Here is a 20,347-nt window from a genome sequence, read left to right as displayed (position 1 = left end):
TGATTTGCAGATAAACAGCATCTCTTTTTAAATTTGATATATACTTCTAGATATGTTTGTTTCATTTTACAGGAAAATATTTCTCTTCTCTGAATAACTATAGTTGCAGGCCCTAACCAAAAATCTGTTGCCTCTTTGGAGCAAATAGAAATAGGAGGAGAGAATGGAACAAGTGTATGAAACCAATAATTGAAGTTCAGTAGAGGGGCAGTAATATTAAAAGAATATAACGTTTTCAGTGGAAAATAGAAGAAAATAACTCTTTCTAGGGCCTTTCTCTGATGATTATGGAAGTTTAGATAAACTTATTTATTCTTTTTTTCCCTCTTTTATTTCTTCTGTGTTGCTCATTGTACTTCTTTGTATTGATTCCAGTGAATCTTTATTGTAGGATTGTTTCTAAGGCTGCCATAGACTTCGATAGAGCACCTTAAAGAAGGGAAATAAAATTACTACAGGTTCAAATTACCTTCTAGTACAGAATGGTTCCTAGCCTTTGTGTCTCTTTTTGACATGGCAATTTTGGGAGGGATAGTGGGGAAAGGGGAGTGGCCCAATGTGTTACTATAAGGGAGCATCATTTGTGCACTCTTTCCTAGAGATTTGCATGTACTAGATCTTCATCTTTCAAATATAAGTTGAAAATATTGTCATGAATAAAATAAAGTTAATTTAAGCTGGTACCTGCTTCACAGAACCTTTTTGTTGTTTTGTATTTCTGAAGTGGTCAATGGATACTAAAAGTGTAATATTCTCATGAAAACATTTTAAACCCCAAATTGGAACTTCATAAATTTGAATGCATAAGAAGTGCTTATCTAGGGAATAATTGGAAAAAAAAAAAAAAGTCAAAGTAAAGAGTTAGAAAAAGGACAAGATATTGGGTTGGCCAAAAAGTTCGCTCGGGTTTTTCCATAAGATGTTATGAAAAATCCGAACTTTTTGGCCAACCCAATAACTCTCAAAGGGTGGGGAAGAAGAAATTGGAGACATAGAACAATCTGTAGAGAGTAAAGAGAAAGCAGCAGTGGTGCTAGAAATGATACGAATGACAGTCTGAGGTGGACAAATAAGAGAAGTTAGAAACAAGGTTAATGGGAGAGGAGAGGAAGGGCAGCAGAGTGTGCATTACAGTTGGGAAAACATTGCCAAGAGCTCACTGAAGGGGTAAAAGTGAATGGAAGGAAAAGTACAGAAGACAGTTTGCTATCATCGCATCAACTGTAATGTTGTTTCTGAAATCTTCTGGACTTACCAGCTTGGAAGAATCAAAATATTATGTGGAATTTTTTTTTTCAGTTTGAAATGAACTGTGGGGTCTAAGTGGTTGAATTTTATTATTGGTTAATATTTCTGTAAAAATGAATTAACTTGCATTTCTAATTTTTATTGCATTTCTGTTTGAATAGTCTACAAGTCTGTATTAGGACTCTCAGAGGGTAAAAATGACTGTATCTGTCCCTGTTCCCCACTCCCTGCCTCCCCCCAGCCGCCCCTTGTGCCCAATGTCTCCAAGGTCTACATTTTAGGAGAGAATTCTGTAGATGAATACTGCATAAGTAGTTGAATGGTGCTACAACATATTCCTAAACCCTCATTTAAACTTGAAATTTGGGAGACCAAAACACAGCACACTGCTTTCGCATCTCTCCCTACTCTTCAAACACTGACTTTTTCTCAGTTTTATATAAGTTTATTTGGAATCACTTAAACATAATTCTCAGAAGTATAACATTAACATCTAGGTAATTGGCTTTTGGTAGAAAGGAATCCATGGTGTTATCTTTTTTCCTATTTTTTAGTTTTTTGAATGACTGAATAGAGGCATTGAAGTAATAAAGTGAGCAAAGCTTGATTTAAACTCAGTGTCTAACCAAATTCTTAGCTCACGGAACACATTTTTAATTAAATTTTTACAGAAACTGCTACTTCCTGTTTCGTTACGCCTTTAGGGGAGCATTCTCTTTTTCGTAAAGATTAAGAAACTTCTTACTGAATAATTGAAAAGAAATGATAGAGTAGACCTGTTAAACCATCACCATCTTTTGCTATCACTCTACATTTTATAGTGAAAGCAGTGTGGTAGACATCAATAGCAAACACAACAAATCCTGTTAGTTTAGAAATACTGTAATTCATATAGGAGAACGTGGTTTACAATTTTTGAATCTGTCCATTTTAAGTATAGTGCCCAGAAATGCCTTGGATGTAGGATGCATCTGGTGTTCAGTATTGTGAGGCTCTAATCAGCTAAGTACCATAATCCTTCTTACAGGGTACGTTCTTACTTGACCTGAGCTATATACAGCCACATAGTAATGGCATTAAGGAATAACCTCTTTCTTAACAGTCCCATCACTAGAGGATTTTATGACTCCATCCGTGAATGAGTTTTGTTTTATCTGTAACTTTTTGGTAATTGAGTTTTGAAATAAAATGATTGTGAGCAAGTAGAGACTTTCAAATCATCTGATTAAGGATGGCTCCTATGATTTTGCTAGAGCTAGAAGGATTAAATGAAAGCACTGCCCGGCATAGTGCCGATGTGTTTTTGTCAACATGATGCTTCATGCTCGACAGATGTGCATTGGTTGAGCGAAAGGTAAAAATATAAAAATGTGTTGAATACTGTGAAATGTAAAAAAGATTGGTTTTTTTTCATGTTTTATGATGAATATAAATTGTTTGATTTGTAAAACTTCCTTTTTGTAGGAATTATAGGAATAGAACCTGCATATTTTATGCTTTACAGGATCGTGTGCTTCTGTTAAATCCTTGATTTAATGTGTCTTAACAGCTTCAAATTTCAGAAATTGATTGCAATGTTATGTTTAAACTGTATGGTTAGCATTGTGTAATTGAATTAATTATTTCAATTTATTTAGCAACATCATGCTTTTAAAACGGAGGTTTTTTCAAATTATTGACTCTTCAAATGTCATTTCTATTCTTTTATATATAAAATGACAATTATTTAATAACCTCTACTAATTAAACATTATGAGTAAGAGATTTTCATATAGGTAGTGCTTAATTGTTATAACATAGATTTGAATTTACAGAAATTAGTAATCTTCAAATTCTTCACTCTTCTCTCAATGTCATTTTGATTCTTAAAAATTGCATAAGTCTTAAGAGTTAAAAATATATGAATATTAAAACTTAAGTTTCCACGTAACCTTTCACTGTCCTTGTAAATGTTTTCAAATGTTTACTGGATTATATTTTCAGAAACTTGATGATTATTTTATAGTATATATGGGCAGTATTCTAGGTAGTATTAATAACACAAGCCACATAGGATGTTAAAGGTTGTAAATATTAAAATAGAAACTAATATTTAAAACATCATGAATTAGTATACAGTATATAAATTGAGACTGCCTTTGGGAAATTGTCAACAGTGGCTTTAATTGGGAAAGAATCTTTTTATTTGGAGTTTCTCTATCAGTCAATATGATTTTTAGACATGGAATTTTAAAGACACTAATTGGTAGAGTTTCTTGCTCAACCTATTATGCCTAATCAGACATTTATAATGGAGTGGGTGTGAATATACGGCTAGAATATTTAGAAATAGATTGAATAGTTAGTCCAGATGACAAAAAACTTATAAGCAGTGAACAAGAAATGCTACTGATTAAAGTAGACTTAGGGGCTTCCCTGATGGGGCAGTGGTTAAGAATCTGCCTGCCAACGTAGGGGACACAGGTTCGAGCCCTCATCAGGGAAGATCCCACGTGCCGCGGAGCCACTAAGCCCGTGCACCACAACTACTGAGCCTGCGCTCTAGAGCCCGCGAGCCACAACTACTGAAGCCTGTGCGCCTAGGGCCTGTGCTCTGCAAGAAGAGAAGCCACCGCAATGAGAAGCCCGCTCACTGCAACTAAAGAAAGCCCGCGGACAGCAACGAAGACCCAACGCAGCCAAAAGTAAAAAAAAAAAAAAAAAAAAATAGATTTAGGACATTTCTTTATGTGATTTTTCTATAAACTAGTTCCAGTTGAGACCACTATAATATGGTGAAAGAGAAAATAATTGTAGCAACCTAGGTTTTAATAAAGAGAAGTAAGATGAACAGATACTAGGTAAATACAAAGTGAATATAATACTGATATTGTTATATATTAGAACTAGAGATTGATTGATGAATAGGAGTAAAAATTAAGGCACTACATAATGTCACAAATACATTTTATTCTAAAAAAGTCCTAATTCTGGATTCTGCCTTTTAATTTCTAAGGGTCTTTGAAGGATTAAGTGAAATATAACATCTTAGATGAATTGCAACGTTCTTCTGAATTAAAATTTATGGGTTAAATACTGTTAAATGCTTTATGATTGTTCAGAGAAGTGTACAGATTATCACTATATTCTTTTTCCTATTAAATGTTTTCCATTTGATAATAATAAATGCCAAGGCCTGCTTATAAAGGTCAGTAGGGAAAATAAAGGTTAAAGATGTAGTACTTATATTTTCATGGATTTTCTTCAGTTTCTGAAAAAAATATAGTGTCTAAGATATATAGCAATTTTAAGTCAAAGAAAGTATATATGAAATAATGATGTGACTGGTAAAAATTGTTCTGACGAGTATTTGAATATTTTGGAATAACTGATAGCAGATTCATCATTGTTTGGTAAGAGTATTCTTAGAATAAAATCTTGCCTTGCTTCTAACATGGCTTTAATAAATATACTATCAGGTACTCTACCTGAAAGCATAGAGTTAAGTAACAGTGACAAAAGTCATCCCAATTTCAGAAATTATGTTAAGGAACAGTGACAATAGTCATCCCAATTTCAGCAATCCTGACCAGTGTTCTATTTTTACTTAAATCCAGTACAAATCAGCATCTACAGTCTGAGTCACATGCTTCAGGCAAATTTTATAATCTCTAGAACAAAGTGATTGCTGGATTTAATATTGGATTCAGTTTTCCTAAGGTATGATCTTTAAAAAGCACTTAAATAGCTTGCTAAGGTCTAATTAATAATAGAATTTCTTTTAGAATTGAACTGTTTAATGAATAAATATTTTTATTTATCAATACAATAGAATATATATTTCCTGTGTTATATAGGTTCACTATATTCACTTTTACCCTACTTACTTTCAAAAATTTATGTTAATTCCTCAGGGATGAAGTGTTGCTTTTTTTCTCCCCATTTCTGTCCATACCCAGCATGATGTTAAATGTATTACTAGAAATCCCTAATTTACAAAGAGATTTTGTTCTAAATGTTTAGTTCTAAAGGGATTGACACTCAAAATACATTTTTGCCAAAGAAGTCATTTTATAAACAATAGTCTGAAGTTCAACAAAAGCCAAATTAACATACAATAGAGCTAAATTACACTACTAATAAAAGTAGTTTCTTCATTGCACTTAAGGCCCTATTACTGCCATGGGAGTAGTAGGGAAAAGAGAAGATCTAGACTATTTTAGCACATCAGTGGGTTTGAGTACAAAAGAAGAGAGCAAGCCATGAAAAGTAGAGATAATCTAAGGGAGAATTAATCATTCGGTTCTTTAATTCAGAAGATTGAGCACCTACTATCTGCCATCCTTCTTAGACCCAGGTTGCCTGTTCTCTTGAAACTTAACTTTAAAGAGTATTATAGACATTTCTGGATAGAAATGGGTAAGATTACCTAGGGAAGAAGTGCAGTGAGGAAGAAGGCCATCACTAAGTTGACCGTCCTTCAAAATATCCAGTTTTTCCCTGAACATTTTCTGAAATTTTTTACTTCACTTTCTTGTATGGCTTTAAGCTCCACATTTTAGAGATTAATTTGTATTAACAATCTTAGGCATGTAAGTATTTTTGATAATATTGTAAAACCAGTGTCCATTCATTCTGATTTAGTCTGCTTGTTTTTCTTTTGACTTTCAACTGAGATAAAATATGATGAGGTATTTACCAAATATGGTAAATTACAGTTTACTCATTTGGGAGCATGAAATCTTTTGGAAGGGAGGAGCATGTGAAAAAGGCTTAGTGGACTGCTTTTAGATGGGTTCTAGAGATGAACTACCCTGGACAATCTTTGATTCAATAAAATAACAATTAAGAATTCAGTAAATTTATATTTTATAGAACAGCTTTGAGTAAAAAAAAAGGGAAAGAAAAGAATAGCAACTTAATGAGAATACCCAAAACATCCCCAGCAAAGCTGTATGTTTTACATAAATGGGCTACATATCATGTAACTATGCTATTCAGGTCTTAGTTCAAATGTACTTGTTTAGAAAGAACTTCCTTATTGAAAGTAGCTTCACTCAGTCACTTTTTGTAATTTTACCCTGTTTCAGTTTTCTTCTATAGGACTTGTTACTATATGAAATTACCTTAATTTGTTTATATGCTTACTGTCTGTCTTCCCTACTAGAAAGAACTTCTTGAGGGCTGAGACCTTATGTGTCTTTTCTCTGTTGCATTTCCAGCAACCAGAATCATACCTGGCCCATAGTAAGCACTAAATAAATATTCGTTGAGTGACTGAATAAATACTGGAGGTACAAAGGTGTGTTAGACATAGTCCTTACTGGTTCAAAATTTGAAGTCTAGTGGACAGCGCAGAACACTAGTTAGGTAATTGTCTGTAGGATGAGTAGTAATATGCTGGGGAAACACAGCTGCTCTTACTGGCCTATTGTAATGAAGTAATACTGCTTTCATGTAGCAAATCACATTTGACTTCCTTTTTTATGTTTCGAAAATTCATATGCTTATATATAGCTATAAAATTTCCTATTCAGTCCACACTGCATTTTAAGGAAATTAAAATTTATTTAATTAAGCAATCTCTAAATGAAATTTAAAAAATTCTTTTTTTATGTACCATATAAATCTGAGAAACACTAGCCTTACTCTTGAAACAGTATCAATTTCTTTATATTAAATTAGATTTATGAATAACACATTTTTAGAGAAAATATATTTATTAACTTAGATTGGAAAAAATTGTTATATTATTTTAAACATACTGAAATGAATTTGAATTCCTAACATAAATTCTACATCTAATCTAATGGAGGTTAGATGGTCAGTTTGAGAAGGAACTAATTTAATTGCTTATTCTTTAGAGTTCCCTAGAGAAATTCTCACTTATCTCAGTTAGTACATGTATTTTTGGTATAGTTAGTACTAAGTAGCTAGTTAATGAGATGTGAGTATATTGAAAATTGGCGCTAGTCAGTTAATTACATCTTGATAAGAGCATCCTTATTATTTTTTGCGATGCTTTAAGCTTTCATTTAGGCATATTAACTTGATGAAGTTGTGGTATCAATAGTATAAGATCATAATCTCTAAGAAATGGAAGAGGGTTTTAGAATCATTCAGCTTCTTATAAGGGTTATCTCTTAATCATTCCTGTATTCCTAATCTATATTATAGTGTGTGGCATTTAGTTCTTACCTAATACATATTTGTTAAAATAATATTTGAGTTAATGTGTATAATCTATGTCTCTCGCTTTAAAGCACAGACTCTCAAAGATTAAATGGCTTTATAGGTTCAAGTAACTGGTTAATAGCAGAAGTAGGACTAAGAAACCCAGATCCCTTAACTTTAGTGTTCTTTTCATGATACATTGCTACCATACTAGAGTATTTTTTCTTTATTCATATGTATAAAAATAATGACAAAAAGTAAAATGAATTATGCATAACAGACACATAAATAGGATATTATGTAGGTTAATACTGTATAATTTATTTTGAGTGCTCTGTTTTGATTGTATATTTTAAACTGTGGGAATCTATGGTGTTATGTAACAATTGTAACCTAAAAGATTTGTAATCAAGTCCTAAATGTTTTATATGTAAATGTAAAAAAAAAGCACATACACTTGCTTAATCATAAAACATTTAAGGGAACAGGCCAGCTCCTTCATTTACTGCAATACTTTCCCCTTTATGGCTCTAGGTTAGAGTCAACCCTAACAATGCACATGTGTGAGATTTGAAAGGTAGAAAAGTTAAAGAAACCATGATTGTCGAGCAGAGTTGTTGGCAGGCAGATAGGCAGATGTGAAAGTCTTAGTGGCTCCTAGATGAAACTCCTTTTAATTGACCACCCTAATGCTGTAGGCAGCTGAGGTAATTGGTGGCAAATTCCTCAAGACTTTTGGAATTCACAGCAGTTTCCTAATGACCATTTTGAGAACCCTGTCTTTGGTTTTCCAGACTAAGAACAGCATTATCTTCTCTGACGTTCATTCCTTAGCAGGTTCAACAGTTGTGTAGTTTTGATTTCTATATTGAAACCCCGGCTCCCTGGAAAACCTAGAGTGACTTTTGTTTCTGTTAACGAACCTTAACTGATGCATTGGCAGACTGCATTCCAGATATGGGGGAAAGGGACTAGGTGATACAAAAAAGGATTGAGAGGAGAATGATGATGCAGCTGGGTTGGGTCACTCCATGTGTATCCTTTCTCTGCTTTTTCTTTTGGAATCAAAAAAATATTGTCTAAGAAATTCTCAACTGAGCTATCTAATCTTGGTCATCTTTAACTTCAACTGACCCCACTATTTCATGTGTCCTGGTAAAATCTCTGTAACAGTTATTCTAAACCTTTTCTGTCATCTTCAGGATTCCAGTTCCATTGCTTCTCATGTCTAATGATTGCCATTATCTGAGTTTGTGCCAGAGAAGAGGACAGCGTGAATATTTTGTTGACAAAGAGTATGATGTGTGATTGCAAGTTCTACCAGGTTATACTGGTGTTAGAGGGGCAGGTTGAAAACTTAACAAACACTCTCTTCTTCTGAGTCTGTAAGGACATGTTAGGAGTCAGCTATGAAGACAGAGAAGTGTCATGGAGCTGGCCTTAATTTAATGAAGATGGAATAAAAATAGCAGATCTTTGTGACTTTTTTAAATGAACAAATCATTACAGTTGGTATTTATTTAAATTGATTATCTCAAGTTAGAGCAGTAAAGGATTGGAGATATAATGATAAAATGAAGATTTAGATGAACCGATACTAGGAGTGATCTAGGTAGATGTTGAATGAAAAATGATTTTTAAGAGCCAACCCTTAGTTTCAGTTGAAAGCATCAACTCTTGAGCTGAATCAGTTTGGCTTCATCACATTTTCAAGTGACTATGAAATCAAGGTGTCAGGAATAGAGAGAAAGGAAGGTGGAATTTTTCTAAGCTTCTGAATAACAATTGGGAGATAGTTTCAGTGTATTGAGCCAAGCAAAGAAATTAGAATAAAGGTTCTTTTGCTGCAGTAGAGTATGATGTTGATTATCTAATTTCAGGGCCAATGTATATTCCATATGGGCGTGCCAGGCATTTAAGGAGCATATTAAAAGTACCTTTTAAATTTCCTATTTGAACTGAATAAAATGAATATTAGTAAAACTTTTGTTATGGTGTGATTTTAAAATGAAATTTTTAAAAAAAGGAGCAAAAGAAGTATTTGAATTTATCCATCAACCTGCCAGTGAATCAGTAAAATGTGAAATTGCCTAAATTCTGCTCGTTTCCTTATTCTTTTTCTTTGGTTACTTAGGAAAAGAAGTCCATCAGTGTCCAGAGATCAGAATAGAAGATACGACCAAAGGGAAGAAAGAGAAGAATATTCACAGTATGCTACTTCGGACAGCGCGATGCCTAGATCTCCATCAGATTATGCTGATAGGAGGTCTCAACGTGAACCTCAGTTTTATGAAGAGTCTGATCATATAAATTATAGGGACTCCAACAGGAGAAGTCATAGACATTCCAAAGAATATATTGTAGATAATGAGGATGCGGAGGGCAGAGATGAATATGAAAGACAAAGGAGAGAGGAGGAATACCAGGCACGCTATCGAAGTGATCCGAATTTGGCCCGTTATCCAGTAAAGCCACAACCCTATGAAGAACAAATGCGTATCCATGCTGAAGTGTCACGAGCCAGGCATGAGAGAAGGCACAGTGATGTTTCTTTAGCAAATTCTGAACTGGAAGACTCCAGGATTTCCATGCTAAGGATGGAACGACCATCAAGGCAAAGATCTGTATCTGAACGTAGAGCTGCCATGGAAAATCAGCGATCTTATTCAATGGAAAGAACTCGAGAGGCTCAGGGACCAAGTTCTTATCCACAAAGGACCAGAAACCATAGTCCTCCTACCCCCCGGAGGAGTCCAATACCCATTGATAGACCAGACATGAGACATACTGACTCGCTAAGGAAACAACAGCACTTAGATCCTAGCTCTGCTGTAAGGAAAACAAAACGTGAAAAAATGGAAACAATGTTAAGGAACGATTCTCTCAGTTCTGACCAGTCAGAGTCAGTGAGACCTCCACCACCAAAGCCTCATAAGTCAAAGAAAGGAGGTAAAATGCGCCAGGTTTCATTGAGCAGTTCAGAGGAGGAATTAGCTTCTACACCTGAATATACAAGTTGCGATGATGTTGAGATTGAAAGTGAGAGTGTAAGTGAAAAAGGTAAGCACTATATTCTAATCACACATTTTCCTGTAATTGATTAGATAAGGGTTTTCTTTTTAGGTTGTATTTCTGAGTAGACATTTAATTGTTAGACATTACTACTTTTAAGTTCTTTAATGATGCTGGTTATGTGAAGAAAATTTCAAGTTATAAAAAGTGAATATCTTCGGTAATTCATGCAGTAGAAAAGTCTATTGACATTTTTAAGAATTGGTTTTTGCTTTGTTTCTGAAAATGTTCTTGCATCACTTGATGGCATATTTAAAAATACATATTAGCTATAGTTGTAAAAATAACATTTTTTGTGTGTTTCCTTTTAAAAGGAACAATATGTTTACTATAGGACATCTGAAAAATTGCTCAGTGTAAAGAATGAAATACAAGCTATCCACAATCCTTTCCCCCATATATAGCTATTGCTAACATTTTGTTGTATTTTCTTCCCTTTTTCCGATGCATGTGTATTTTACATATTTACAAAATTGGTATCATACTATATAATTTTGTATTCTGATTTTTTTCAGTTGATATCATACCATTAACTTTTCTCCAAGCCTTTAGATGTTCTTCAGAAATGTTTTAAATGCCTGCACTGATGTTCTATCATAAGGCTGTACCATAAACTATTCATCTATCTGGGGTCATTGCAGTTGCTTCCAGTGGCTGGTATAAATAATATTATAATGGCTATCTTTATACATAATTTTTTGCCTGTTTTCTGAGTATTTCACAAATACATATTTGTGCTTTGATTCTTTTAAGCTTTTAATTCAGATTACCAACCTGCTCTCCAGAAAGGTTATAACACTCCATTCTCCTGTCAGATGTGCTTGAGTTTTCAGTCTTGATACACCAAATTTTTGCCATTTGAATAGACCACAAAAAAATAGTATCTGTCATTTTAATGTGAATTTGATTGTGAAGATGAATATTTTGTATGTTTATTGGTGTTTGATATATTCTTCTATGAATTGTCTTGTTTGTTGCTTTTATTTCTTCTGCCCATGGTCCTATTGGGTATTAATTAGTTTTGCTCCTATTGGTTTTTAAGATATTTTTGTATGGTTATAATTTAACCCATTTAACTGTCATCTGTTCCAAATGTATTTCCCATTTTGATGTTTAGCTGCTAATTTTCTTTGGTCATTTGGAAATACTGAATTTAGTATAGCTAAGTTTTTGCATATTTGGTGATTTTTTCCCATTCCTTTTATCCCTAGAAACTCTTTATTCATCCCCAAATCAGTTGAATATTTAACTGTATACTTTCTCATGTTTTTATTATTTATTTTTTTAAACTTTAACTTTTTAATCTCTCTGTAATTTATTTTGGTAAATGCCACAATACACCTGATAGATATCTAAGCAGATTAAGAAGCTAAACTAACTCAAAGTTGATTTGTAAGTGCATAGCCAGAAGGTAGATTTACAAATGGGAATAAAGGAGAGTTTTTTGTTTCTTGATAAATTGCAACATGTAAAATGTTTAAGATAGTAATTCCTTCTAGTTGTAAAAATATTTCCTTGTTAATTATGGATAAAACACTATGTTAAGTATTTGCCTAAAGAAAAAGGATTGTTTTTAATGGAAAACTTAGTATCCAAGAAACATATCTAGTATATATCAAGGGAAAAATCTTTCAGATTTCAGTTTGTGGGATATTTGAGAGGGTGTTTAGCTAGCTGGATGAAAAATTAAAAGCAGAGTTAAATTATAGACTAGTTGTTGAAGTTAGTTTGGTAAATAGGAAACGTTAACCTTTAACTTACGCTGAAGTCTCTGTTAAATTGAACTAGAATATAGTAGATGATGCCTATATATTGCTATTTAGAATAGCTTTAAAATTTTAATGATGCAATTGGTTCAATGAATAGAAAAATACAAAGCTTTGTGAAGGACATATTGCTATTAATTGGTAAGAGGCATATCAGAGCAAATACCCTAATGGTGTTACAAATGTTTTACAAACCAATTTTATTTGACTTATAAAAGCATTGAAATAGCAGAAAAGTTGAATCTAAGTCTATTTCAATATTTTGAGAAGTATACAGTAGATTCATTCATTCATTCATTCTTTATATCATTCAACTAAACTATATTAAATATCATTAATTATAGTACTAGAGTATGAAACATGAACTATGAAAGCATTTCCTATCACCCTAGAATTGCAGCTTTGTAGAACAGGAGTAAGAACTGTGCTGAAAATTTGACTGCATTTGTGCTAGCTGACTCATCCAAGAAAATTGTATGTAGGTTGGACTTTTGTTTTTGTTAGCTTGAACTTGGAGCTGTCTGTTTTCCTTTCTAGGATGTATCCATGAGAAGGGCTTCTTGAGGAATTACTTGGGATATGGGGAGATGTGTTTCAAAGCAAAAGGGCAGCTCAAATTATTGCCATCCTTAACCCCATTCTCCCTGGTACTGGTTATCTGCCTCTTTTTGTAGGGTTTAGGTTGGTAAAGATCTCTTTCAGGAGCAAATAAAGTCAGCCTGACACAATAAGCGTGGAATCCTAGAGTGCAAGAATGTTGTTAACTCTTTCAACAGAGGATCTAATGAAATATAAGTGAAGGTTTCATTTCATAGGGATCTAAGATGCTCCTGATACTTTTGTCCAAATCTTGAAATATATAATTACCTTAATTCATGGAATGGATTGTTGAATAAAATAGTAAGATCATGAAAACTGTGAACTGTAATGAATGATCAAGATGATAAGAAAAGTTAGACTGTATGTAAGATGAAGGACATCAAAAAAAGGAAACTAAAAGAGAATAAAAGGATGCTAAAATTCTAGGTTTAGAATAAATGAGTATGAATGGAATACATTTCAGTCTCTTCAAACCAAATCCCTTTTAGATATGATTATATATGTAGAACCTAGAAAAATGGTACAGATGAACCAGTTTGCAGGGCAGAAATAGAGACACAGATGTAGAGAACAAACGTATGGACACCAAGGGGGGAAAGTGGCGGGGGCGGTGGTGGTGGTGGGATGAATTGGGAGATTGGGATTGGCATGTATACACTGATGTGTATAAAATGGTTAACTAATAAGAACCTGCTGTATAAAAAATAAGTAAAATAAAATTCAAAACTTAAAAAAAATAGATATGATTATATCTTACACAATAGTACACATATTCAGAAGTGTGTGTGTGTATGCGTGAATGTGCACACAATGTTCAAAGAGTCAGCAGTTCAATCGAGTTTAAATTTTTTTCTTACAGATGATTGTAAAAGCCACTTTATTTCAGCATATCCTACTCTACATGTTGAGAATTTTTTAAAGAAAAAATTTATTTCCCATGGGACCATTGCCCTTTGCTTTGTTATTAAGGGTACCTAGGTTTTGATTAACCTAGAATGTGGGCCTCATATCCTATTCTTGAGATAGTAGAGGGGGCAAGTCTCCAAATTTTACTGAGGAAACAGGAAATATGTGTTTCTAATTTTAAACTTTATGTATTTTTTCAAATAAATAATAAGTGACAATAAATTATATCTTTTTATTTATTTGATTCAGCAAATTTAAGGAGCCAGTTCCAGCCACTAAGCTAGGTACTTGGATCCTGTGGTATAAAAGACATATGCCTAGTTTTGTTTTGCTTTAATCTGGGAAAGTTTTAAAATTTCACCTTTATTTTTGGAGAATAATTTCTTTGGATATAGAATTCTTGGTTGACAGAGTTTTTCCCTCTCTCTCAGTACTTTGCATATGTCATTGCAGTTTCTTCTGGTGATAAGAGGCTTACCTTCCGATGGGTCGCTGCTGTGTCTGCATAGTCTAATTGCCAGCTAGAGATTTGGACAGAAATTGTGCTCAAATATTCTCAGCTTTTAAGGCTTTCACCCTCTGCTAATCAATCTGTATATAGTGTTGGGGACACATTCGGAGTTCAGCCAGTTTTCAAGTCACTTGCTTGGATTTTACTTTCTACTGGAATATCTCAGGATCTACCCTGAACATGGTATAATTTCCTAGTCAGTATGATATGTGTGGAGAGTTATCAAGTTTTTTTTCTGTGGGTCTCTCATTTCCAGGGCTTCCCTGTCAAATTCTGGCTGGTCTGCCATTCACTGTATGTGCGACTGCAATCTTAGGCTAGCTAAGCTGTTGGTTCTCTCTTTGTTTCCTATTGGGTTTGCTTCTTCTAGCAGACAGAGCCATGGGTTTTCACCCCACCCCAAATCAAGTAGCAAAGCTGCTGGTTTTCCCAGCCAGCCTTGTGCTGCTGAAACTATTGATCCTTTATGTATGTATAACAGAAGGGGGCTGTGGGAGCAGCTCCAAGTAAGAAAGTAACCGACTTCTGTTGTTATTTTCTGAAACTCTAGCATTTTTCTCAATTTTTTAATGTGGCTTTGTTTGATTTCCACAGTCATGCAATTGTTGTTTTTGACAGTTTCATCCAGGCTTCTACTTGGTTTTTTGTAACGAGAACTAGTTGACACTTCAAGCCACTGAGCCAGAAGTTCTTCCTTTATCATGATTTTGCGAGTCTGGAACTCAGACAGGGTTCAGTTGTGTAATTTTCTTCTTCATAGAGTGTTATGTGGAATATAGTCAAAAATACTGTAATAATTTTGTATGGTGACAGATGGTAATGAGACTGTGTTGATCATTTTGTAATATATAAAAATATTGAATCACTATGTTGTACACCTGAAACTAATACAATATTGCAAGTCAATTATACTTCAATAAAATATAAAATTAAATAAAACAGAGATGTAATGTGTTAAATAAAAAATAAGGATGCAGGATGATTCATCCTTATTTTTTATTTAATCTTTACCAGTTGGGGAGGGTATTTTCAGAGGTTTCCAGTTGGCCCATTACGATAGTTTTTGTTTGTTTGTTTGTTTTTTAGGCCGCACCACGCGGCATGCGGGATCTTAGTTCCCCGACCAGGGATCGAACCCGTGCTCCCTGCAGTGGAAGTGTGGAGTCCTAACCACTGGACCGTCAGGGAAGTCCCCATTATGATAGTACTTAATCCCACAGGCCAAGGAATATTAGTTCTTCCAAATGCCAAATCTGTCTGTTTGGGGACTGCTGTAATTACCACTGTTAGAACTTGATAAATTAGTAACAACATCTGTGAGGGAATAAGGCAGAAAAGACTTTGAAGACGGAAGTAAACTTGTGAACAGATACCTCAACCAATCCCACAGGAGTTTGAAGCTGGTGTAAGATCTTCAGAGATGACCTAACTGAGGCAGGGGCCAGGAGGGCTCCATCCGGCTGCCCCGGGTGGGAGGGGCATAACTCTTCTCGGGTGGTAAAGGACTCAGCTATGAGCACTGAGCATGCAACACTTGGGGCAGCTTGAGGAATGAGTGCAGTTCTGAGGGGTTCATACGGGTAGTATACAACAACATCCACTAAGATTTTGTTCTGAGTCTTGTCCCCTTGTGTTTACAAGAGGGATATAACAATTTTAAGCATCCTGTACTCAAATACCCTTTTGAAACTGAGAGAAACTTTGCTAGAAGCCTCCTCTATATACTTCTTCATGTATTTTTTTGGCCATAATTGTTACTCATGCCAGTTCCTAACTAATCGCTGGCAATGGAGTTAGAATTATCAAGATTGGCTTTGAGTTCACAGTTCTAAAGGGATAGGAAGTAATTGTTGGGTAGAGAACCAATTATGCCTGCCAAAAGTATTCATTGTAAGGGTTATAATAGTGCAGAACTGGAGAAAACTCAACTCTACAAAAATAATGTGCTGGAGCTGGTTGATACCAACTTGTGAGAACCAGTTGTGTGCATCTCTTCCCAGTTCCACATTCAGTGACATACTGTTGGTAGTTCAAAATTGGCTTAAGTGAAAGTATTTGCACTATGGAAGTAGACAAATGTTACAAAGCAGGACCTGTTTTCTCCCTAGAAAACAGGTTGTTAAAAATTAGTTACCATATCACTAAAATCTATTTGAAGTTTTGATAATTATGGAGGCTATGGTAACAAGGAAAATTATCCAGGCTATAATGTAAACTTATTTTAGAAGCTGAATTAAAAGTTATGTCTGCTATGTTAAAATGAGATATGCATATAGAACTAGAAAGAAATAAGGATATATTAGAAGTTTGGGGGGCAACAGTTTGTAAAAAAAATTTTAAAGTAGAATTTCATTAGTATGGCTATAATGTTTATGTAATAAAAATGAAAAAAGGAAACTGTTAACTAAGTTGTCTTACTGTATTCCATCTTCAGTGATCATCCACCATGCACTCTCAGAGTACATATCAAAAAATATTGTGAATATAATCTTATGCATTAGGTAGATCATGCTTAATGCCTAAAAAATGTGAAAAAAAACCTTTATTTACTTTATAACAACATTCATTTCCCCATAACATTTTCCTAACAACACCATCAAATTTTCTAGGGTGTTGACTTTTTTTATGCTTTATGCTTCATCTTTATATTTGCATTAAAATTCAAATAAAATTAAACTAGTCATTCATTTACTATCTCCTTTTGATATGCATGCCTTACCCAGATCACATAGCCTTCCAGAATCTTTACAAGCTGGAAATAAGCATTTAACGTGTAACAGTCCTTTCAAGAAATTTCTCAAGACTGACGTTTTAATGGAATCTAATAGGACAATTCATTACTTGAGAAAACTTTTGACAGGCTACTTAAGTGATTACTATATCCAATAGATGCAAAACATTTTTTTAAAATGTTGATATCAAAATATAGCAAGCAGTCTCCTAGTTGATTTATCTTTATTTTCTGTCATATGCAATGCTACTCTGCACAAAAGAGGGATTCCATTATAGTGTAAAATGGCCACTAGCACAAAATAAAAATTTCTAAAGAAAACTTTTCATCTCCAAAATGTCAGTAACAATAATGAATTAAGATCTCTGATTTAAATATTCGTTTGCAAATATTATATAAAATAATAAATGCTTTTTAAGGTATGCTGTATAAAATTTTTCCCTTTTCTGCTTATTTATTAAAAACTGAAATGAATGCATATCAACAATGTGGTGTTGATATTACCAAACTGCTATATTGGAATACATTTATTTGTAGTGAAAATGTGTACCATCTTTAAATAAGACAACTTTGATTTTGAATTTCAGGCCAGGCAAGTATATTCAAATGTAGGTATCAATAGCATATTCTGACCATTGGTTAACTTCCATTGATTGAGAAGTTTGACATTCACTTTGACAGATTTATTTGAATGAAGTAGTAAACAAAAATAAACTAAATGCTGGCTAAATAGTCTGCATCTAATTTATTTTGAGACAACTGCAGTTGTTTCTGTGATCCAATTATACTTAGCTATATTTGGAAAAATTAATTGTCATTGCACTTTGCTTCTTTTATTACCCTTTTGCTGAGCTGGTTCATATGCCCCCACCACATGCTCTGTCTCCCTCTCTGTTCTTCCTCTTTTTCTCTGTATCTCTCTGCTTCCCACTGAGGCTTTCCTGTTCCCCATCTCTTTCTCTTTTGCGCTCCTGTTGTCTACCCCCCACTTCATGCACTTGACACTTTTGTGTGGTGCCTTCAGTCAAGATTTGTTATATTTCAGGTAGGCTCGTAAATTGTGTATCCTTTTCTTTTAATCCAACCCACCTTATAATATTAATCTATTTTGTTTAAATCACCACATCGAGGAACAGATTCTATTAATTAAATACTTCTAACGCTAGAAAATTAGAAGGGCTAGTGTAGGTACTTTTTGTTTAATATTAAGCTACCTTGAGAACTACACAGAAAAGGAAAATATGTTGTGCAACCAAATGCCCATTCCCCTTCACCCCCTCCCCTGCAGATTCCCTTTTGATAGACTTTATATGAAATTAAGATTGTATTTAAGTGTGAATTTCCCCATGATGCAAGACCTTTAATATCAGCTTGATTACCTCACACAATTTTAATTATATTAAGTAACTAGTATTAGAAGTACATAATGCCACCATTCTATGTTTGAATTTACATTTTATTTATTAATAATAGCCTTGACTACGTTAGGTGTTGGAAAGCTTTTAAATTTGTTCAGAAAAAAACTATAACTATTTAGTTTTATGAATTATAACTGATAGAACCCATTAAAACTCATTGTCTTATTATGAAATGATATTGATTTAGGAAAGCATGCTTAACATTTGCTAATATTTTTTCCTGTTTTTATTCTATTTTATAGTGGTTTCCAGTAGTTAAAAATTGTATAAACATGATTTTTAAAATATTTGTAAGAGTGAAGACCCAAATCAAATGATTGATATTCAAATTGTAAATGCCAAGTAAAGATTAGCAGAAGAGAAACGAAAATTAGAATTAATTAATAATGCAAAAGTCATTAAAGAGAAATAACTGATAGGTTTCAGATATGATGAGTTTGATAAGAATCTAGTTTAACTGATAAAACATATGGTGATGTGAAAGAAAGCATATTTCTGCTTAAACTTCCATAAAATACAGATAATAATACCGATATTTTCTCAAACCTCACTCTCAAATTCTGTTTAATACAGTTTAATTCAGTAGGAAAAAAATGTATTCCATGCCTATTGTGTGCCTGATGCTGTGCTAAGTGTTATGTGTAAGATGAGTACAGCATGATCTCTGCTCGAGAGAGAAGCATGTAAGCAAACAAGAGGAATACAATATGTTAGATATGAAATAATTTAATACGAGACATCGATGTAATTTAGAGAAGGTACCTATAATTCTGCCTTGACTTATGAGGAAGGACTTGACAGAGGAGTTGCTATGTGCATTGGGTTTTGAAGGTTGAATAGAATTTTCCAGGAGAACAAAGCAGGTATCGGATGGGGATAGGTGGTCATTCTACACATTGGAGTATAACCATTATGTCAGTAAGAACAATTTTTATGGAGTACTGACTATTTGCCAGGCACTGCTTGACATTGGAGTGGGGCAAAGATGAAGAAAGACATTTCCTTTCCTTAAGAAATTAATAAGCCTTTGAGGAGCTAATGTGGTTGATAGGTTTATTAATTATCCTTTTTTAGAGAGAAGCAATGTGGTATATTAGAGCAATGGGTTGAAAATACACACAGCAGGTTCTTTTCAAGGCTTTGCCAGTGATGCCATTGTAATCTTAGGAAGGTAATTTAACTTTCTGGTCTTTAATTTCCACTCAAAAATAAAGAAAATAGACTCAATGTGTTAAAAACTATGCCAAATAGAGCACCAGATTTCTTTTTCTTTTTTTTGAATTTTATTTTATTTCTTTTTTATACAGCAGTTTCTTATTAGTTATCTTTTATACATACTAGTGTATATATGTCAATCCCAATCTCCCAATTCATCCCACCACCACCACCACCACCCGCCCCCAGCTTTCCCCCCTTGGTGTCCATACATTTGTTCTCTACATCTGTGTCTCTATTTCTGCCCTGCAAACTGGTTCATCTGTGCCACTTTTCTAGGTTCCACATATATGTGTTAATATACGATATTTGTTTTTCTCTTTCTGACTTACTTCACTCTGTATGACAGTCTCTAGATCCATCCACCTCACTACAAATAACTCAATTTTGTTCCTTTTTATGGCTGAGTAATATTCCATTGTATATATGTACCACTTCTTCTTTATCCATTCATCTGTTGATGGGCATTTAGGTTGCTTCCATGACCTGGCTATTGTAAATAGTGCTGCCATGAACATTGGGGTGCATGTGTCTTTTTGAATTATGGTTTTCTCTGGGTATATGCCCAGTAGTGGGATTGCTGGGTCATATGGTAATTCTATTTTTAGTTTTTTAAGGAACCTCCATACTGTTCTCCATACTGGCTGTATCAATTTACATTCTCACCAACAGTGCAAGAGGGTTCCCTTTTCTCCACACCCTCTCCAGCATTTGTTGTTTGTAGATT

General features: G+C 33.9%; 1 protein-coding gene across 11 annotated transcripts in view; it reads left to right on the top strand.

The window, feature by feature from the left end:
- The window catches only part of RIMS2 (regulating synaptic membrane exocytosis 2), a 589,248-nt gene that overhangs the window by 279,870 nt on the left and 289,031 nt on the right, over positions 1-20,347 (top strand). For all 11 annotated transcript variants that reach the window (XM_036830456.1, XM_036830453.1, XM_036830454.1 and 8 more), the window contains one exon: positions 9,536-10,461. In XM_036830456.1, the coding sequence (XP_036686351.1) occupies positions 9,536-10,461 (926 nt within the window). The remainder of the gene's footprint in view (positions 1-9,535; positions 10,462-20,347) is intronic.

This window comes from Balaenoptera musculus, chromosome 17 (assembly GCF_009873245.2).
Source record: "Balaenoptera musculus isolate JJ_BM4_2016_0621 chromosome 17, mBalMus1.pri.v3, whole genome shotgun sequence".
Taxonomy (NCBI): Eukaryota; Metazoa; Chordata; class Mammalia; order Artiodactyla; family Balaenopteridae; genus Balaenoptera; species Balaenoptera musculus.
The sequence above is the reverse complement of the archived record's forward strand: the minus strand, read 5'-3'. Positions and strand labels throughout refer to the sequence as shown.